At 37.8% G+C, this 20,828-nt stretch overlaps 1 protein-coding gene across 3 annotated transcripts in view; it reads left to right on the top strand.

Annotated features, from left to right (window-relative positions):
• ORC4 (origin recognition complex subunit 4) overlaps positions 1-20,828 on the top strand; it is a 116,658-nt gene that overhangs the window by 77,410 nt on the left and 18,420 nt on the right. For 2 of the 3 annotated variants that reach the window (XM_049887155.1, XM_049887154.1), the window contains exons 8-9: positions 673-824; positions 10,545-10,718. In XM_049887155.1, coding sequence (XP_049743112.1) covers positions 673-824; positions 10,545-10,718 — 326 coding nt within the window. The remainder of the gene's footprint in view (positions 1-672; positions 825-10,544; positions 10,719-20,828) is intronic. The other variant, XM_049887156.1, reaches the window with a different exon arrangement.

The following is a 20,828-nucleotide window of genomic DNA, read 5'->3' as shown; positions in this document are numbered from 1 at the left end:
CTTTAGCAGGTTTTCTTTTTACCATTTTATGCAAACGTAAAGCCTTTAAACCTAAAATAACGTTGATGCCTTCTTAGGTTAAAAAAAAAATACATCCCAGGAGCCTCATGTTGAAATTTCTTCTGTTGTTGAAATGTTAGAAGTTGTGGATAGAAGGAATTAAAGTTGCTTTGATTGAACTTCATAGTCCAACCATTGTTTATAAAAATGATTTCTGTAGGAAGATATAGTTTGCAATTTCTGCTAACTAAACGAAGCCTCTTTGTTCATAAATTAGTAATTTTCTTTATATTTTAATTCCTAAGCGTTTTGGTTCTATTTATGTGTTGAAAGTTCTTTGTCAATTTTCTAATTTTAAAAGAATTATATTTACATAGTTTAAAAGACAATAGTTTCAAGTCATTTATATGATTTTCTTCATTTTTCATCAAACTATTAAAGCCCAGGAACTAGACTGCAAACTCCTTAACGGCAGTAGACGCTGTCTTAATTCTCTGAATAATTTTCTTGTTGACTAGATGCACATGTGTCACTAAGTGCCCTACCCCAAAGTAGTTATCAATATATGTTTGTTGAATTGAGTTTTAAGTACTAAAATGTAGTAAACAGTTTGGAAATTTAAGAAAGGTTGGTATAATTACTTGTTAATGGAAAACTGTTATTTTATCATAGGAAACCGGAGTAGCAGTTGCCCAGTGATCTTCATTTTAGATGAATTCGATCTTTTTGCCCATCATAAAAACCAAACACTCCTCTATACTCTTTTTGATATTTCTCAGGCTGCACAGACTCCAGTAGCAGTTATTGGTCTTACATGTAGATTGGTAAGTCTTGGTATTTTTTTTAAAAAATTGATTATAGTAAAGATTTCAGTTCAATTACTGACATAGCTTTTTGTCTGTTAGGGTATTTTTTCTATTGTATTTCACCAATGCTTGATACATTTATCCCACTTTTTAGCTTCGGTTGAGAAAAATAAGAAAACTGTCACACATAGTTATAAACTAAAACTTCCTTTCTCCACTGGAATCACTGGATGAAGCCAAACTATACAGGTATAATTTCTTCATTAGGAAGTAAATGAGGCAGTTAAATAATCTCACCACTATTTTGTTAAACTTGCTAATAGTTCTTTTACATTTAAGATTCTTCCCATATTTTGAGAATACTTGGAAACCCTGGTGGTACAGTGGTTAAGACCTGAGGCTCTTAACCGAAAGTTCAACAGTTCAAATCCACCAGACACTCCTTGGAAACCCTATGGGGCAGTTCTCCTCAGCTCTATAGGGTTACTGTGGGTCAGAATCAACTCAACGGCAACAGGTTTGGTTTTTTTTTTTTTTTTTGAATCAACGCAAAATGATACCATCCTAACTTTGTGAGCAGACATATCCAGAAATGGAGGGGATTATGTCTATCAAGCTATCACGGTAGATAGTGGCTTCTGTTCTCTTTGGGGGATTTGAGAATGCTTTCAGCCTTAGTACAGATGTCACTACCACATGACTTTGTGAAGGCCCTATACTTGTTGAATCTGTATCTTTAGGCAGCTACACAGGCCTTTTTGTGTTCACCTTATTTTACTATCATAGCATGCACATTTTTATTGAAATTCAGGTAAAACTGGTGTTAAGAGCCACCTCTCTTCTCATAAAGGAGCCCCTCATTTTTCTCCTTTAGCCGTCACCACCAACCCCCTCATTTCTCCTCCAGCTCCAGGCAACCACTAATCTGCTTTCTGTCTCTCTAGATTTGCCATTCTGGACATTTTGTATTAATGGAATTATATAATATATGGTCTTTTATGACTGGCTTCTTTCACTTAGCATAATGTTTTTAAGGTTCATCCATGTTGTAACATATAGTCAGTACTTCAATTCTTTTTGTTGCTGAATAATATTCCATTGTATGGATATGCTACATTTTGGTTATCCATTCATCAGTTAACGGACATTTGGGTTGGTTCTGCTTTTTAGCTATTATAACTAATGCTGCTGTGAGCAGTATTGTACAAGATTTTTTTTTTGGATATACGTTTTCATTTCTCTTGGGTATTTGCCTAGGAGTGTAGTTGTTGCGTCATATGGTAACTCTTCGTAATGTGACTTCTTTTGTAAGATTGCCCAAGTTCACTATTAAAGAGATTTAGGAATGACAATTCCTACCTACTTGTACAATTAACCTACACCTTACCTACTATCCTTTTGGTATCTGGGACGGTTTGAATGCATATCAGCTTTGTGGAAGTATTTCCTACGTATTAGAAAACTTTTTATGCCCTTGAAAGTAGTACACATTTGGGCTATTCAGTACATTGTCTTAGTTATCTACTTGTTTTTTGGTGTTCTTAGATGGTAAACTTGATTCTCTTTTCCTCCTAAGGAGGCATAGCACAAATACAAGTAGCTTAAAATGCATCAGTATACTCCACCGCAGTCCTCCACTGCAAAGACCCAAAAAACTAAGTAAAACAGAGACAAACATCAATCCTGGAACCCTAAGCATCAAATGAAGATATAAAGAACTCAGCCAAGCACTGAATGGAATAAGAAACTGAAAGAGAAAAGGAGAGATACAAGCAGAGGTCCCCTATCAGCTAACATAGCATGGATTTGCCATCTTAGACTCCTGTCGGAGATGGGCAGACAGGGACTATGGGAAAGCAGCTTCACAGAGCTCCCAGCAAGAGATAGAGCACTCGCTGGACCTACCCGCTGCACCATAGCTGAGCAACTGGCCCTTCCCATTGGACAAGGAGGTAAAAAGTATTATGCCCACAGATGAGCAAACAACAAAGAACGCACAGCTTGCCTGCTGAGACATGACCAAATAAAACAAAAAAGTAGGATAAGACAAACAAAGCTACAATCAATAAGCGAAGAAAATAACCACTAAATGTCTCGAAGGCAGCAGACAATATCAAAACATATTTTAAAAAAAAAGGGACAAAAAGGTTCCAGTAGGTGTCCAAAATAAAATACCAGATGACTTTCCAGTAGAAGAAAAGGCACTGGAACTACCTGATAGGGAGTTCAAATCTCTAATATTTGTAGCTATCCAGGAGTTGGAGCAGAAAGCAGACAAAAATGAGGAAAAAATAGACAAATTCACCAAAAAGGCAGAAAAATTCATGGAAAATGCATACACAACAGTGGAAGAATTCAGGAAAATAATACAGGAACAAAATGTCAAAATAAATTCCCAACTAGAAATCATACAAAAACAACAATTAGAAATCCAAAACGTAACAAGATTTTAGAAATGGACTTTGTCATAGAAGGTCTGAGGAGCAGGTTTGAAACAATAAAAGGCAGGATTAGTGAAATAGAAGACAAATACTTGGATACCACTTTGAGGAAAAATCAGAAAAAAGAATGAAGAAAAATGAAGAAACCCTGAAAATTATGTGGGATACAACCAAAAGCAAAAACTTACAAGTGATCAGAGTTCCAGAACAGGGGGAGAAAACAGAAAAGACAGAGAGGATCACTGAAGAATTACTGACAGAAAACTTCCCTAATATCATGAAAGATGAAAAGCTGACCATCCAAGAAGCTGACCAAACCCCATATAAGATAGACCCCAAAAGAAAGTCACCAAGGCATATCATAATCACACTCGCTAAAACCAAAGACAAAGAAAGAATCCTGAGAGGAGCTCAAGAAAAACTAAAAGTCACGTACAGAGAGGAAACAAAAAGACTAAACTCTGACTACTTGGCAGGAAGACAATGGAATGACATATATAAAACCTTGAAAGAAAAAATTGCCTACCAAGAATAATATATCCTGCAAAACTCTTGTTGAAATATCAAGGTGAAATTAGGACATTTCCAGATAAACAGAAATTAAGGAAATATGTAAAAACCAAACTTAGGAGAATTATTAAAGGGAGTCCTTCAGTTTGAGAACAAATATCAGACAACAGCTTGAATCTAGGATGCAAGATCATACCAGCCAGATACCAGCCTAGGAAATGAACTCTCAGGGACTGTTCAAAACCAAAAGATTCACAACAGAGGATCAGAGAGGTTAATCTTTAAATGACAACAACTTTAGAACAACAAAAGAGGAAATAAAAGGTGTAGGTATAGAACTTTCTAATAGAGAGGAAGGTAAGGTGATTCCAAGTAATAATAGACTCATTCAAACCTAGGAAGATAAGGCTAAATTTCAAGGTAACCAACAACAAAATTCAACAAACCTACTCATCAAAATAAAGAAGAAAAACATGAAGTCTCAGCAAAAACAAAAGCTACAAAAACAGAAGAAATTTTTTTAAAAATCCACAAACAAAAGGAATTCGGCACAGGGGAGGAAGAAGACCAAAGAAAACGTCAGCACCACAAAAAAAAAAAAAAAAAAAAAGTACTGCAAAATGACAGCAATAAACTCACACCTATCAATAATTACACTGAACATAAATGGCCTAAGTGCACCCATAAAGAGAGTGACAGAATGGATTAAAAAACAGTATCCATCAATATGCTGTCTACAAGAGACACACCTTAGAAGCAAAGACATTTATTAAAAATCAAAGGATGGAAAAAAAATATATCACACAAACATCTACCAAAAAAGAATAGGAGCGGCAGTGTTAATCTCAGATAAAATAGACTTTAAAACAAAATCCACCATAAAAGACAAAGAAGGGTACTATATAATGATTAAAGGGGCAATCCGTCACGAAGATATAACCGTAATAAATATCTACGCACCTAGTGACAGGGCTCCAGAATACATAAACTCTAACGGCACTGAAAAGAAAAATTGAGAGTTCCACAATAATAGTAGGAGACTGCAACAAACCACTCTCAGTAAAGGACAGAACATCTACAGAGAAACTCAGCAAAAGTACAGAAGATCTAGAGGACACAGTCAGCCTACTTGAAATCACAGACATATACACCCAAAGAAAGTATACATTCTTTTCCAGCGCACATGGAATGTTCTCCAGAATAGACCACATTTTAGGCCACAAAGCAACCCTCAACAAAATCGAAAACAATGAGATAATACAAGGTATCTTCTCTGATCACAATGCCATCAAAGTAGAAATTAACAACAAGAAAGAGCTAGGGAAACAAATCAATTACGTGGAATCTGAATAACACCCTGCTTAGAAACCACTGGGTAATAGAAGAAATCAAAGATGGAATCAAATTCCTAGAATCAAATGAGAATGAAAACTGCCAAAACCTTTGGGAGACAGCAAAGGCAGTGCTCAGAGGTCAATATATAGCAATAGATGCACACATGGAAAAAGAAAGGGACAAAATCAAAACATTAGCTATACAACTTGAACAAATAGAGAACAGCAAAAGAAGCATATGGCCACCAGAAGGAAAGAAATAACAAAGACTAGAGCAGAAATAAATGAAATAGAGAATAGAAAACCAGTAGAAAGAATCAACAAAACCAAAGGTTCTTTGAAAGCATCGATGAAATCGACAAACCAATGGCCAAATTGACTAAAGAAGAACAGGAGAAGATGCACATAACCCAAATAAGAAATGAAAGGGGGACATTACAACAGACCCAAATGAAGTAAAAGGGATCATAACAGTATTATTAAAAACTATAACAAATTTGAAAACCTAGAGGAAGTGGACGAATTCCTAGAAACACACTACCTAACCAGACTAACAGAAAATGAGGTTGAGAATCTGAACAGACCCATAACAATAGAAGAGATTGAAAAGGTAGTTTTTAAAAACTCCCAACCAAAAAAAGGCCTTGGCCCAGATGGCTTCACTGCAGAATTGTACCAAATAATCAGAGAAGAGCTTACACCTATGCTTCTCAAACTGTTTCAGAACATGAAAAACGAAGAGAGACTTCCAAATTCATTCTGTGAAGCCAGCATAACCCTGATACCAAAACCAGGCAAAGACACCACAGAAAAAGAAAACTACAGACCAATATCTCTCACAAATATAGGTGGAAAAATTCTCAAAAAAAAATTCTGGCCCATAGAAATCAGCATTATATCAAAGAAATAATACACCACAACGAAGTAGGATTCATACCAGGTATGCAAGAATGATTCAGCATTAGAAAATCTGTGTAATCCACCACATAAAAGAATCTCATGATCATCCCAATCAATGCAGAAAAGGCATTTAACAAAGTCTAACACCCATTCCTGATAATAACTCTCGATAAAATAGGTATAGAAGGGAAATTCTTCAGCATAATAAAGGACATTTTTTTTTTTTTTTATATACAAAACCACCAGCCAACATCATATCATTATTCCTAATGGAGAGAGGCTGAAAACATTCCACTTGAGAACAGGAAAAAGACAAGAATGCTCTTTATCACCACTCCTGTTCAATATTCTGTCGAAAGTCCTAGCTAGAGCAGTAAGGCAAAAAAAGGAATAAAGGGCATCCAAATTGGTAATGAAGAAGTAAAACTGCCCCTGTTTTCGTATCATATGATACTATATGTAGAAAACCTAAAAGAAAATCCACAAGAAAGCAACTGAAATAGATTCAGCAGACTAGCAGGATACAAGATAAACACACAAAAATCAGTTGGATTCCTATACACCAATAAAGAGTGATGAAATGGAAATCAGGAAAACAATACCATTTTATAATAGCCCATAAAAAAATAAAATACTTAGGAACGAATCTACCCAGGGATGTAAAAGACCTATACAAAGGAAACTAGAAAACACTACTGCAAGAAATCAAGAGATCTACATAAATGGAAAAACATACCATACTCATGAGTAGGTAGACTCAACATTGTGAAAATGAGAATTCTACCTAAAGCGGTTTACAAATATAGTGCAGTCCCAATCCAGATATCAACAACATTCTTTAAAGAGATGGAAATTAATTATTAACTTTATATGGAAAGGGAAGAGACCCCGGGTAAGTAAAGCAGTCTTGAAGAAGAAGAATAAAGTAGAAGTGCTTGCACTACCAGACTGCAGAAGCTGCTATACAGGTACAGTACTCAAAACTGCCTGGTACTAGTTCAACAACAGGCATGTTGACCAATGGGGCAGAATCAAGAACCCATATGTAAATCCATCCACATATAGTCACCTGATCTTTGACAAGGGCCCAAAGTCCATCAAATGGGAAAAAGACAAATTTTTAACAAATGGTGCTGGCAAAACTGGATGTCTTATCTGCAAAAAAATGAAGCAGGAGCCATATCTCACACCATACACAAAAACTAATTCAAAATGGATCAAAGACCTAAATATAAAACCAAAAACTATAAAGATCATAGAAGAAAGAATAGAATCAATGCTAGAGACTGTAATACACGGCATTAACAGGATGCAAACCATAACTAACAACACACAAACTCCAGAAGATAAGCTAGATAACTGGGATCTTCTAAAAATTAAACACTTAATGCTCATCAGAAGACTTCACCAAAACATTAAAAAGAGAACTGCGGACTGGGAAGAATTTTTTTGACCGTGACAAATCCATCACAGGTCTAATCTCTAAAATGTACAGGAAAATCTAACACCTCTACAACAAAAAGATGAATAATCCAATTAATAATCCAGTTAAAAACTGGGCAAAGGAAATGAACAAACACTTCACCAAAAAAGACATTCATGAGGAAATGTTCGTGATCACTAGCCATTAGAGAAATGCAAACCAAAACCACAATGAGATACCATCTCACCCCAGCATTACTGGCACAAATTAGAAAAAAAAAAAATAATAACAAAATAACAAATGTTGGAGAGGCTGCAGCGAGATTGGAACTCTAATGCACTGCTGGTGGGAATGCAAAATGGTATAACCATTTTGGAAAACAATATGGTGCTTCCTTAGAAAGCTAGAAATAGAAATAGCATATGATTCAGCAATCCCACTCTTAGGAAAATATCCTAGAGAAATAAGAGCTGTCACACGAATAGACATATGCACAACCATGTTCATTGCAGCATTGCACAATAGCAAAAGGATGGAAATAACATAGATGCCCATCAACAGATGGATAATCAGACTATGGTACGTACACACAATGGAGTACTACGCAATGATAAAGAGCAGTGATGAACTTATGAAGCATCTCACAACATGGATGAATCTGGAGGGCATTATGCTGAGTGAAGTAAGTCAATCACAAAAAGATATTGTATGAGACCATTACTGTAAAAACTTATGAAAAGGTTTATACATAAAAAGAAACTTCTCTTTGATTGTTACGAGGGAGGGAAGGAGTGGGGAAGGAAAAACACTAAATAAAAAATAGATAAGTGGTAACTTTGGTGAACGGTAAGACAGTACACAATACTGGGGAAGCCGGCACAACTTGTACAAGGCAAGGTCATGGAAGCTCCACAGACACATCCAAACTCACTGAGGATCTGAATTACTGGGCTGAGGGCTGGGAGGACCCTGGTCTTGGGAAACATCTAGCCCAATTGGCATAACATAGTTTATACGGAAAATGTTCTACATTCTGCTTTGGTGAGTAACATCTGGGGTCTTAAAAGCCTGTGAGTAGCCATCTAAAATACTCCACTGGTCTCAGCCCTTCGGGAGGAAGGGAGAATGAAGAAAACTGAAGACACAAGGGAAAGGTTAGTCCAACGGACTAATGGACCACACCCACCACGGCTTCCACCAGCATGAGCCCAGAAGAACTAGATGGTATCTGGCTACCACCACCAACCTCGCTGACAGGGATCACAGTAGAGGGTCCTAGACACAGAAAAATGTAGACCAAAATTCTCGCTCACAAAAAAAGACCAGACTTACTGGCCCGACAGAGACTGGAGAAACCCCAAGAGTATGCCCCCCAGACACCCTTTTCACTCAGTAATGAAGTCACTCCCAAGGTTCACTCTTCAGCCAAGAATTAGGCCCATAAAACAAAATGAGACTAAAGGAGCACAACAGCCCAGGGCCAAGGACTAGAAGGCAGAAGAGAACAGGAAAGCTGATGATAGGGAACCCAAGGTCAAGTAAGGAGAGTGTTGGCATGTCTTGGTGCTCTTAACCAATATCATAAAACAGTATGTGTACTATAATGAGAAACTAGTTCTGTAAACCTTCATCTAAAGTGCAGTAAAAAAAAAAATAATAATAAGTGTAATAATGGTTTCCAGGGGTGGGAGAGAAGGGGTAAGGGCGTGTCATAGTTTAGGAAACAGTGAGTTTTTATTTAGGGTGAAGGAAAATTTGGCAACGAATAGGGGAGATGTTTGTACAACATGCTTGATGTAATTGGTGTGACTGAACTGTACACATGAAAAATGTTGAATTGGCAAATGTTCTGTTATCTATTAAAAACAAAAAAACAAAAAAAACTCGCCTGTTCTGTGCCGAGTTCCTGCCAGCTTCCTCTTGTGTAGTTGGTTCCTTCTGCCCAGAGGTCCTAATCTTAAATTTATGAATGAACTTTGCCCCATTACATATATGCTTAGTTTTTAGGCTTTGTTACGTAAAACAATGAAGATGTTTAAATTTTCATGAATATGATAAGTACTACTGCATTTTATTATTTTTTTATATAAGTTTTTCTTAGTATGTATGAAATTACTTATTGAAACTCTTGATCTAAAGTGAAACCTGTAAGAGCTGGAACTCCATGGCACTGCCTTGTTTTTCCAGGTCTCGTGAATTTTCAGCCGTTGACACGGTACAGTCTTACAACTTTTCTGTTGCTCATTTTAGTGGAAAATATTTGTGTTTTCCTTCTCTGACAGGTTTATTCCTTACACAGGTTCCAGCCTTTGCAGGTCGTGCTGTATATTGACTAGTCACAAAACTTTCAGCAATTACTCCAAGTCTTAGAATGTTACAGATTAGCTGAGAATAACATAGTAGGAAAAAGATGTGGCATTGCAAGGCCTACAAATGGCTAGAATAAGTTTATTTAAAGTAGTTTGCATAAATTTTTTTTTTTAATATCGTATTTTTGGTGAAAATATACAGAGCAAAACCTACTCCTGTTCAGTACTTTCTAGACATAATAATCAGTAACATTGGATACATGCTTCACATTATATCAGTATTTTCATTATTTCTCTTCTAGTTGTTTCACTCCCATTGACTTAAACTCCCTGCCACTCAGCCTTCTTGCTTGATTTAGAATAGCCGTTGTCCATTTTATAATTTTTTTAAAAGAATGAAATACTTAAGGTGACAGTCTTTACTTTTTCAGCTAAACTGTTACTTGGTTTAAAGTTGATTAAAGGGAATATTTTCCATTCAAAGGTTAAAGAGTAACTCAAGGAAATAGTCTCAGGGAATCCTCCAGCCTCAACAGGTCCTGTAAGTCCAGATTCTTTAAGAATTTGAAGTCCCATTCTGAATTTTTCTCCCTTTCTGTCAGAATCCATGTGTTATCTGCCCTGATCAGAACATTCAGTAGTAGTAGCTGGGCACCATCTAGTTCTTCTTGTTTCGAGGTTGTTTTTTTTTTTGAATGCTAAACTATGTATTATAGAATAAGCATTAACTTATTATAGGTGATAGTTAAAATACTTATTTTCTAATGCTGGGATAATGTTTTATAACATGCATCTTATAGGAGTTTCTATTTGTTTTTAAGGATATTTTGGAACTCTTAGAAAAAAGAGTGAAGTCACGATTTTCCCACCGGCAGATACACTTAATGAATTCATTTGGGTTTCCACAGTATCTTAAAATATTTAAAGAACAATTATCTCTGCCTGCAGAATTTCCAGACAAGCTTTTTGCTGAGAAGTGGAATGAGAATATTCAGGTAGCTTGGAACAAAGACAATAATGTTAATGTAATTTATGTGTCTTGCTATACCATTTGAAAGCAATTAAAATTTTCAGCAAGCTTCTAATGTTACTGTGTCATAAAACTGTAATAATGCAAATTGTGTGCGTGCATGTGTGTGTAAAGACATTTGAAATGTCATCTCTCTTCAATTTCTCTCAACTTCACAGCTAGGCTTTGGAACTTATATCAGTAGTGTCATTTACATTTAACTGTAATGAAATTTTTGTATTTTTTAATTTTTGGTTTATATTTTGGATGATTTTGTTAATTTCTGTAATAATTTGCTTTTTGTATTTTACAAATTTAATAATATACTAGTTTAGTGGCTCATCCCTATCATTTTTTTTTTTTTTTTTCTCTATTCTTATAAACAACCTTCAGCTTTGATCTTGCTGGGCCTATTAAGAAGCAGCCTGGGGTGTTGCACTTCCAGTTGTATGATCTGCATTGGCCAGTCCTATCTCAGGGGTGTTACATACAATTACATGACCACAAGGTGTTGTAAAGATTTACTAAATCTGTGGATTCTGTAAATTTATATGCAGTTAAGCTCAACAGCCTGATTTGTTCAAGCTGTTGTTATATCAGCTCAGCATAGTAGCATCAATTTATCTTATGCTGACAAGAAGTTTCAAGTGGGAGGTAGGGGGGTTGGTAGTGAGTGAGTGTATGTGTGTGTAACCACATAATTCAAAAACAATGTTACCTGAAAAGATCCCGTTGGTAGAATCTTTCACAAATTTGGTTTCCACGCAAACCAACTTGGTCTTGGAAGAACTGGAAAAAAACTAGTCTATATATTAAGTACTAATAAGTGAGGGTGATTAGCTCTCTGAATAATTAGATTAGGGTTGCAGAGTCTGTTCACCGGTTCTCAAAAAAAGATTGTTTTCTGTTAAAGGAATAATGATAGATTTGGAATCGACTCAATGGCACTGGGTTTGGTTTTTTGTTTTTTGTATAAAATCTTAAAGATACAAAATTGAATGTGAGAATTGCATTTATTTTGCTCTTAAAAAGGTTTCTTTTTTTTTATTATAAAGATACAGTGTGCACATTAAAACACTTAATTCTGACACATTCCATTCTTGCCTTTTTTTAAAATCACTGAAGTTCATTAAATAGAATTAATCAGTGCAAAATAATACATGGTAAAAAGTGGAAATTTCCCTTATATTCATGCCTATCTCCCTCCTTTTACTACAGAGTAATTATTTGGTGTATGGTATTTCAGACCTTATATACATATTAAGTTTGTTATTGTCTTTACATAGAGTGAAAACCTCACATGTTACTCTGTTTTGTGTTTTCACTTTGTTTTGATTGATAATTCCCTATAGTTCTTCCTACTTTAACTGTACATCATTGTATAAGTGACTGAGTTTAAACTTCTCCTACTGTTCCATAGTATTTCTATGTAGATTCTCCCTTCCAGCCACCTCCCCAAATTACTCTTGCCCAGGACTCCGATATTTCAGTTAGCTCAGGCAAGTTTTATTTGATACTATATCTAATGGTAGGATTCCATTCCATATGAATGTTTTCTTTATAGCTGGTGCTGTGTCTTAGTCAGCTAGTGCTGCTATATTAGAAATACCACAAGTAGATGCTTTTAACAAAGAGAAATTTATTTTCTCACAGTCTAGTAGGCTAGAAGTCCAAATTCAGGGTGTCAGCTCCAGTTGAAGCCTTTCTCTCTATGTGGGTTCTGGAGGAAGGTTCCTGTCATCAATCATCCCTTGTTCCAGGAGCTTCTCTTCTCAAGAACCTCTGCTCGAAAGGATGTGCTCTGCTTCTAGCACTGCTTTCTCGGCAATATAAGGTTCCCCACTCTGCTCACTTCCCTTTCCTTTTATCTCTTGTAAGATAAAAGGTGATGCAGGCCACACTGCAGGGAAACTACCTTTACATTGGATCAGGGATGTGACCTTAGTGTTACAGTCCCACCCTAATCCTCTTTTAACATAATCTAATCTTGCCTTATTAACCACAGGCAGAGATTAGGATTTAGAACACATAGGAAAATTAAAATCACAAAATAGAGGACAGGGAATCATGGCCTAACTGAGTTGACACATATTTTGGGGGGGGACCCAACTGAAATCCATGACATGCTCCCAAGTTGTTTCTTCTTACGTAGATCTAAAATGAGAACCATGTGCTTAGTTTCTGAGTCCATTTTCCAGTGACTTGCAGACATTCACCTTCAACAACTCCTGAACTGAATGTCATGTTCCAACATTGAGTTTTTCTGCCTGTTTAGAAATTGAGAGCAGCCTTTTATAGTGTTTAAATTTTAACTCTCCCCAGGCTTTTTTTTTTTTTTTAACTTTTATTGAGCTTCAAGTGAACATTTACAAATCAAGTCAGTCTGTCACATATAAGTTTATATACATCTTACTCCGTACTCCCACTTGCTCTCCCCCTAATGAGTCAGTCCTTCCAGTCTCTCCTTTCGTGACAATTTTGCCAGCTTCCAACTCTCTCTATCCTCCCATCCCCCCTCCGGACAGGAGATGCCAACACAGTCTCAAGTGTCCACCTGATATAATTAGCTCACTCTTCAGCATCTCTCTCCTACCCACTGTCCAGTCCCTTTCATGTCTGATGAGTTGTCTTCGGGGATGGTTCCTGTCCTGTGCCAACAGAAGGTTTGGGTACCATGACCGCCGGGATTCCTCTAGTCTCAGTCAGACCATTAAGTATGGTCTTTTTATGAGAATTTAGGGTCTGCATGCCACTGATCTCCTGCTCCCTCAGGGGTTCTCTATTGTGCTCCCTGTCAGGGCAGTCATCGATTGTGGCCGGGCACCAACTAGTTCTTCTGGTCTCAGGATGATGTAGGTCTCTGGTTCATGTGGCCCTTTCTTTCTCTTGGGCTCTTAGTTGTTGTGTGACCTTGGTGTTCTTCATTCTCCTTTGCTCCAGGTGGGTTGAGACCAATTGATGCATCTTAGATGGCCGCTTGTTAGCATTTAAGACCCCAGACGCCACATTTGAAAGTGGGATGCAGAATGTTTTCATAATAGAATTATTTTGCCAATTGACTTAGAAGTCCCCTTAAACCATGGTTCCCAAACCCCTGCCCTTGCTCCTCTGACCTTTGAAGCATTCATTTTATCCCGGAAACTTCTTTGCTTTTGGTCCAGTCCAATTGAGCTGACCTTCCTTGTATTGAGTGTTGTCCTTCCCTTCAGCTAAAGCAGTTCTTATCTGCTAATTAATCAGTAAAAAACCCTCTCCCTCCCTCCCTCCCTCCCTCCCCGCCTCGTAACCACAAAAGTATGTGTTCTTCTCAGTTTATACTATTTCTCAAGATCTTATAATAGTGGTCTTATACAATATTTGTCCTTTTGCCTCTGACTGATTTTGCTCAGCATAATGCCTTCCAGGTTCCTCCATGTTATGAAATGTTTCACAGATTCGTCACTGTTCTTTATCGATGCGTAGTATTCCATTGTGTGAGTATACCACAATTTATTTACCCATTCATCCATTGATGGACACCTTGGTTGCATCCAGCTTTTTGCTGTTGTAAACAGAGCTGCAATAAACATGGGTGTGCATATATCTGTTTGTGTGAAGGCTCTTGTTTCTCTAGGGAATATTCTGAGGAGTGGGATTTCTGGGTTGTATGGTAGTTCTATTTCTAACTGTTTAAGATAACGCCAGATAGATTTCCAAAGTGGTTGTACCATTTTACATTCCCACCAGCAGTGTATAAGAGTTCCAATCTCTCCACAGCCTCTCCAGCATTTATTATTTTGTGTTTTTTGGATTAATGCCAGCCTTGTTGGAGTGAGATGGAATCTCATCGTAGTTTTAATTTGCATTTCTCTAATGGCTAATGATCGAGAGCATTTTCTCATGTATCTGTTAGCTGCCTGAATATCTTCTTTAGTGAAGTGTGTGTTCATATCCTTTGCCCACTTCTTGATTGGGTTGTTTGTCTTTTTGTGGTTGAGTTTTGACAGAATCATATAGATTTTAGAGATCAGGCGCTGGTCGGAGATGTCATAGCTGAAAATTCTTTCCCAGTCTGTAGGTGGTCTTTTGGTGAAGTCTTTAGATGAGCATAGGTGTTTGATTTTTAGGAGCTCCCAGTTATCGGGTTTCTCTTCGTCATTTTTGGTAATGTTTTGTATTCTGTTTATGCCTTGTATTAGGGCTTCTAAGGTTGTCCCTATTTTTTCTTCCATGATCTTTATTGTTTTAGTCTTTATGTTTAGGTCTTTGATCCACTTGGAGTTAGTTTTTGTGCTTGGTGTGAGGTATGGGTCCTGTTTCATTTTTTTGCAAATGGATATCCAGTTATGCCAGCACCATTTGTTAAAAAGACTATCTTTTCCCCAATTAACTGACACTGGGCCTTTGTCAAATATCAGCTGCTCATATGTGGATGGATTTATATCTGGGATCTCAATTCTGTTCCACTGGTCTATGTGCCTGTTGTTGTAACAATACCAGGCTGTTTTGACTACTGTGGCTGTATAATAGGTTCTGAAATCAGGTAGAGTGAGGCCTCCCACTTTCTTCTTCTTTTTCAGTAATGCTTTGCTTATCCGAGGCTTCTTTCTCTTCCATATGAAGTTGGTGATTTGTTTCTCTATCACCTTAAAAAATGACATTGGAATTTGGAGCGGAAGTGCATTGTATGTATAGATGGCTTTTGGTAGAATAGACATTTTTACTATGTTAAGTCTTCCTATCCATGAGCAAGGTATGTTTTTCCACTTAAGTATGTCCTTTTGAATTTCTTGTAGTAGAGCTTTGTAGTTTTCTTTGTATAGGTCTTTTACATCCTTGGTAAGATTTATTCCTAAGTATTTTATCTTCTTGGGGGCTACTGTGAATGGTATTGATTTGGTGATTTCCTCTTCGATGTTCTTTTTGTTGATGTAGAGGAATCCAAGTGATTTTTGTATGTTTATCTTATAACCTGAGACTCTGCCAAACTCTTCTATTAGTTTCAGTAGTTTTCTGGAGGATTCCTTAGGGTTTTCTGTGTATAAGATCATGTCATCTGCAAATAGAGATAATTTGACTTCCTCCTTGCCAATCCGGATGCCCTTTATTTCTTTGTCTAGCCTAATTGCCCTGGCTAGGACTTCTAGCACGATGTTCAATAAGAGCGGTGATAAAGGGTATCCTTGTCTGGTTCCCGTTCTCAGGGGAAATGCTTTCAGGTTCTCCCCATTTAGAGTGATGTTGGCTGTTGGCTTTGCATAGATGCCCTTTATTATGTTGAAGAATTTTCCTTCAATTCCTATTTTGGTGAGAGTTTTTATCATGAATGAGTGTTGGACTTTGTCAAATGCCTTTTCTGCATCAATTGATAAGATCATGTGGTTTTTGTCTTTTGTTTTATTTATGTGGTGGATTACATTAATGGTTTTTCTGATATTAAACCAGCCTTGCATACCTGGTATAAATCCCACTTGATCGTGGTGAATTATTTTTTTGATATGTTGTTGAATTCTATTGGTTAGAATTTTGTTGAGGATTTTTGCATCTATGTTCATGAGGGATATAGGTCTATAATTTTCTTTTTTTGTGATGTCTTTACCTGGTTTTGGTATCAGGGAGATGGTGGCTTCATAGAATGAGTTGGGTAGTATTCCGTCATTTTCTATGCTTTGAAATACCTTCAGTAGTAGTGATGTGAACTCTTCTCTGAAAATTTGGTAGAACTCTGCAGTGAAGCCGTCCGGGCCAGGGCTTTTTTTTGTTGGGAGTTTTTTGATTACCATTTCAATCTCTTTTTTTGTCATGGGTCTGTTTTGTTGTTCTACTTCTGATTGTCTTAGTTTAGGTAGGTAGTGTTTTTCCAGGAATTCATCCATTTCTTCTAGGTTTGCAAATTTGTTAGAGTACAATTTTTCATAATAATCTGATATGATTCCTTTAATTTCATTTGGGTCTGTTGTGATGTGGCCCTTCTCGTTTCTTATTCGGGTTATTTGTTTCCTTTCCTGTATTCCTTTAGTCAGTCTAGCCAGTGGTTTATCAATTTTGTTAATTTTTTCAAAGAACCAGCTTTTGGCTTTGTTAATTCTTTCAATTGTTTTTCTGTTCTCTAATTCATTTAGTTCAGCTCTAATTTTTATTATTTGTTTTCTTCTGGTGCCTGATGGATTCTTTTGTTGCTCACTTTCTGTTTGTTCAAGTTGTAGGGACAGTTCTCTGATTTTGGCTCTTTCTTCGTTTTGTATGTGTGCATTTATCGATATAAATTGGCCTCTGAGCACTGCTTTTGCTGTGTCCCAGAGGTTTTGATAGGAAGTATTTTCATTCTCGTTGCATTCTATGAATTTCCTTATTCCCTCCTTGATGTCTTCTATAACCCAGTCTTTTTTCAAGAGGGTATTGTTCAGTTTCCAAGTATTTGATTTCTTTTCCCTAGTTTTTCTGTTATTGACTTCTAGTTTTATTGCCTTGTGGTCTGAGAAGATGCTTTGTAATATTTCAATGTTTTGGACTCTGCAAAGGTTTGTTTTATGACCTAATATGTGGTCTATTCTAGAGAATGTTCCATGTGCACTAGAAAAAAAAGTATACTTTGCAGCAGTTGGGTGGAGAGTTCTGTATAAGTCAATGAGGTCAAGTTGGTTGATTGTTGTAAGTAGGTCTTCCGTGTCTCTACTGAGCTTCTTACCGGATGTCCTGTCCTTCTCCGAAAGTGGTGTGTTGAAGTCTCCTACTATAATTGTGGAGGTGTCTATCTCACTTTTCAGTTCTGTTAAAATTTGATTTATGTATCTTGCAGCCCTGTCATTGGGTGCATAAATATTTAATATGGTTATGTCTTCCTGATCAATTGTCCCTTTTATCATTATGTAGTGTCCTTCTTTATCCTTTGTGGTGGATTTAAGTCTAAAGTCTATTTTGTCAGAAATTAATATTGCTGCTCCTCTTCTTTTTTGCTTATTGTTTGCTTGATATATTTTTTCCCATCCTTTGAGTTTTAGTTTGTTTGTGTCTCTAAGTCTAAGGTGTGTCTCTTGTAGGCAGCATATAGACGGATCGTGTTTCTTTATCCAGTCTGAGACTCTCTGTCTCTTTATTGGTGCATTTAGTCCATTTACTTTAAGTGTAACTTGGTGCATTTGGTCCATTTACATTCAGCGTAATTATAGATAAATAAGTGTTTAGTGTTGTCATTTTGATGCCTTTTTATGTGTGTTGTTGACAATTTCATTTTTCCACATACTTTTTTGTGCTGAGACGTTTTTCTTAGTAAATTGTGAGATCCTCATTTTTGTAGTGTTTGACTTTATGTTTGTTGAGTCATTACGTTTTTCTTGGCTTTATCTTGAGTTATGGAGTTGTTATACCTCTTTGTGGTTACCTTAATGTTTACCCCTGTTTTTCTAAGTAAAAACCTAACTTGTATTGTTCTATATTGCCTTGTATCACTCTCCATATGGCAGTTCTATGCCAGCTGTATTTAGTCACTCTTTTTGATTATTGTGATCTTTTACATATTGACTTCAAGGATTCCCTGTTATGAGCATTTTTTTTTTTTTTTAATCTTAATTTGTTTTTGTGATTTCCCTATTTGAGTTGATATCAGGATGTTCTGTTTTGTGACCTTGTGTTGTGCTGGTATCTGATATTATTGGTTTTCTGACCAAACAATATCCTTTAGTATTTCTTGTAGCTTTGGTTTGGTTTTTGCAAATTCTCTAAACTTGTGTTTATCTGTAAATATCTTAATTTCGCCTTCATATTTCAGAGAGTTTTGCTGGATATATCATCCTTGGCTGGCAGTTTTTCTCCTTCAGTGCTCTGTATATGTCATCCCATTCCCTTCTTGCCTGCACAGTTTCTGCTGAGTAGTCTGAACTTACTCTTATTGATTCTCCCTTAAAGGAGACCTTTCTTTTCTCCCTGGCTGCTTTTAAAATTTTCTCTTTGTCTTTGGTTTTGGCAAGTTTGATGATAATATGTCTTGGTGTTTTTCTTTTTGGATCAATCTTAAATGGGGTTCGATGAGCATCTTGGATAGATATCCTTTAGTCTTTCATGATGTCAGGGAAGGTTTCTGTGAGCAGATCTTCAACTATTTTCTCTGTGTTTTCTGTCCTCCCTCCCTGTTCTGGGACTCCAATCACACGCAAGTTATCCTTCTTGATAGAGTCCCACATGATTCTTAGGGTTTCTTCATTTTTTTTAATTCTTTTATCTGATTTTTTTTCAGCTACGTTGGTGTTAATTCCCTGGTCCTCCAGAATTCCCAGTCTGCATTCTAATTGCTCGAGTCTGCTCCTCTGACTTCCTATTGCGTTGTCTAATTCTGTAATTTTATTGTTAATCTTTTGGATTTCTACATGCTGTCTCTCTATGGATTCTTGCAACTTACTAATTTTTCCACTATGTTCTTGAATAATCTTTTTGAGTTCTTCAGCTGTTTTATCAGTGTGTTCCTTGGCTTTTTCTGCAGTTTGCCTTATTTCGTTTCTGATGTCTTGAAGCATTCTGTAAATTAGTTTTTTATATTCTGTATCTGATAATTCGAGGATTATATCTTCATTTGGGAAAGATTTTGGTTCTTTTGTTTGGGGGGGTTGTAGGAGCTGTCATGGTCTGCTTCTTTATGTGGTTTGATATCGACTGCTGTCTCTGAGCCATCACTAAGATATAAAAAAAAATACATATATATAATCTATAATTGCTCACTGAGTCTTGTTTTCTTTCAGTACACGTGGATGGGCTACTAGATTGTGCTGTCTTGTTTGTTGTAGCCCTTGACTTACTTATGACCTATTACCAGCTGGTTTGGGCTGTTGCCAGATATATATGCCTGAGTCTATTCACTATTCTTGAGTAGAATCTGATTTTGGGTCATGAAGTGTGTGCTGCACCCTAACACCTATCCACCTTGAGAAGTAGTGGTGATAGTTGTGTGCACCAGATTCTATTAGCAGCTGGGGTTCACCCTCCAGGGGGTGCAGGATACTGACAGGCTTCCCCCAAGTGTCAGTGAGGTGGGTGTGTCTCTATTCCTATAGCACCTTGGTGGGAGGGCACTGCAGCTGTACCTTAGGCCCCCAATGCAAGTACCTCTACTGATTGGTAGGTGTCACCCTCCTTAGACCCCTAAGGCAAGAGGCTAGGTGGTCTGGGGGGAGCTTCAGCCCTCAGTTCCCTGTTGTGGGTCAGTTAGGGCTCTGTTGAATAAGCAGAGTTATCAGACCTGGGAAACTTGTTTTTCCAGAAAATCCGCTAAAAAAAAATGCAGTCAGATCCCTATCAGAACTGCCTTTGGATTATAACCGCCACCTTGTTCCCTGTAAGGATGAAAGTCCGAGATTTGGATCATACATGCTTGGCTGTAGCTGGTTCTGTGTTTTTAGTCCAATTAGGGATGGATTTTTGGTCCCTGGGTTTTTTGTGGTTCCTTCTCTCAGGCCGGAAGAATGGGTTAGGAAAAGACCAAAAAAAAAGGGGGGGGAGGCAAAGCCGCTGCGGAGCTGGAGCCGTTCTCCCTCTGGCTCAGGAAATTCCAATGTTAATGAAGCCGCGTGGGAAGGGTGGGGGAGGGTTCAGAGAGGTAGGAGAGTAGTACCTCGGAATATAGCCAAAGTTGCTTGTCTTTCTTAGAATAACTATTTTATCTGAGATTCCCGAGGGGCGTGTCGCCTACGTGTACTGGCTGTGTGGAGATTGCCCCCGGGGGTGTGGCCAGCTGAAGGCCGCGGTCAGATCCTCCGCTGCCAGTCCAAAGCCCAGCGTCAAGGTTCCCCTGCTGGGACACTGCACTCCCGGCTCCAAAATCAGTCGCTGCCTCCCGGGGACTTCTCATCCTGCCAGCCGCGTCGCTGCGCTGCCGCTGCGGAACTGCTCGGCCCCCTCCCGGGGTTAGTTCAGGGGAGTAGGGCTGTGCCCCGTGCTTGCGCCGTGACAGCGCCCAAGCAAAAGCCCGGCGCCAAGGTTCCCCGGGTGGGACGCTGGACTCCCGGCTCCAAAACCAGTCACTGCCTCCCAGGGACTTCTCGTCCCACCAGCCGCGTCGACACGCCTCCTGCGCGGATTGGCTGGGCCCCCTCCTGGGTTCAGTTCAGGGGGGTAGGGCTGTGCCCCT

This window comes from Elephas maximus, chromosome 6 (assembly GCF_024166365.1).
Source record: "Elephas maximus indicus isolate mEleMax1 chromosome 6, mEleMax1 primary haplotype, whole genome shotgun sequence".
Taxonomy (NCBI): domain Eukaryota; kingdom Metazoa; phylum Chordata; class Mammalia; order Proboscidea; family Elephantidae; genus Elephas; species Elephas maximus.
The sequence above is the reverse complement of the archived record's forward strand: the minus strand, read 5'-3'. Positions and strand labels throughout refer to the sequence as shown.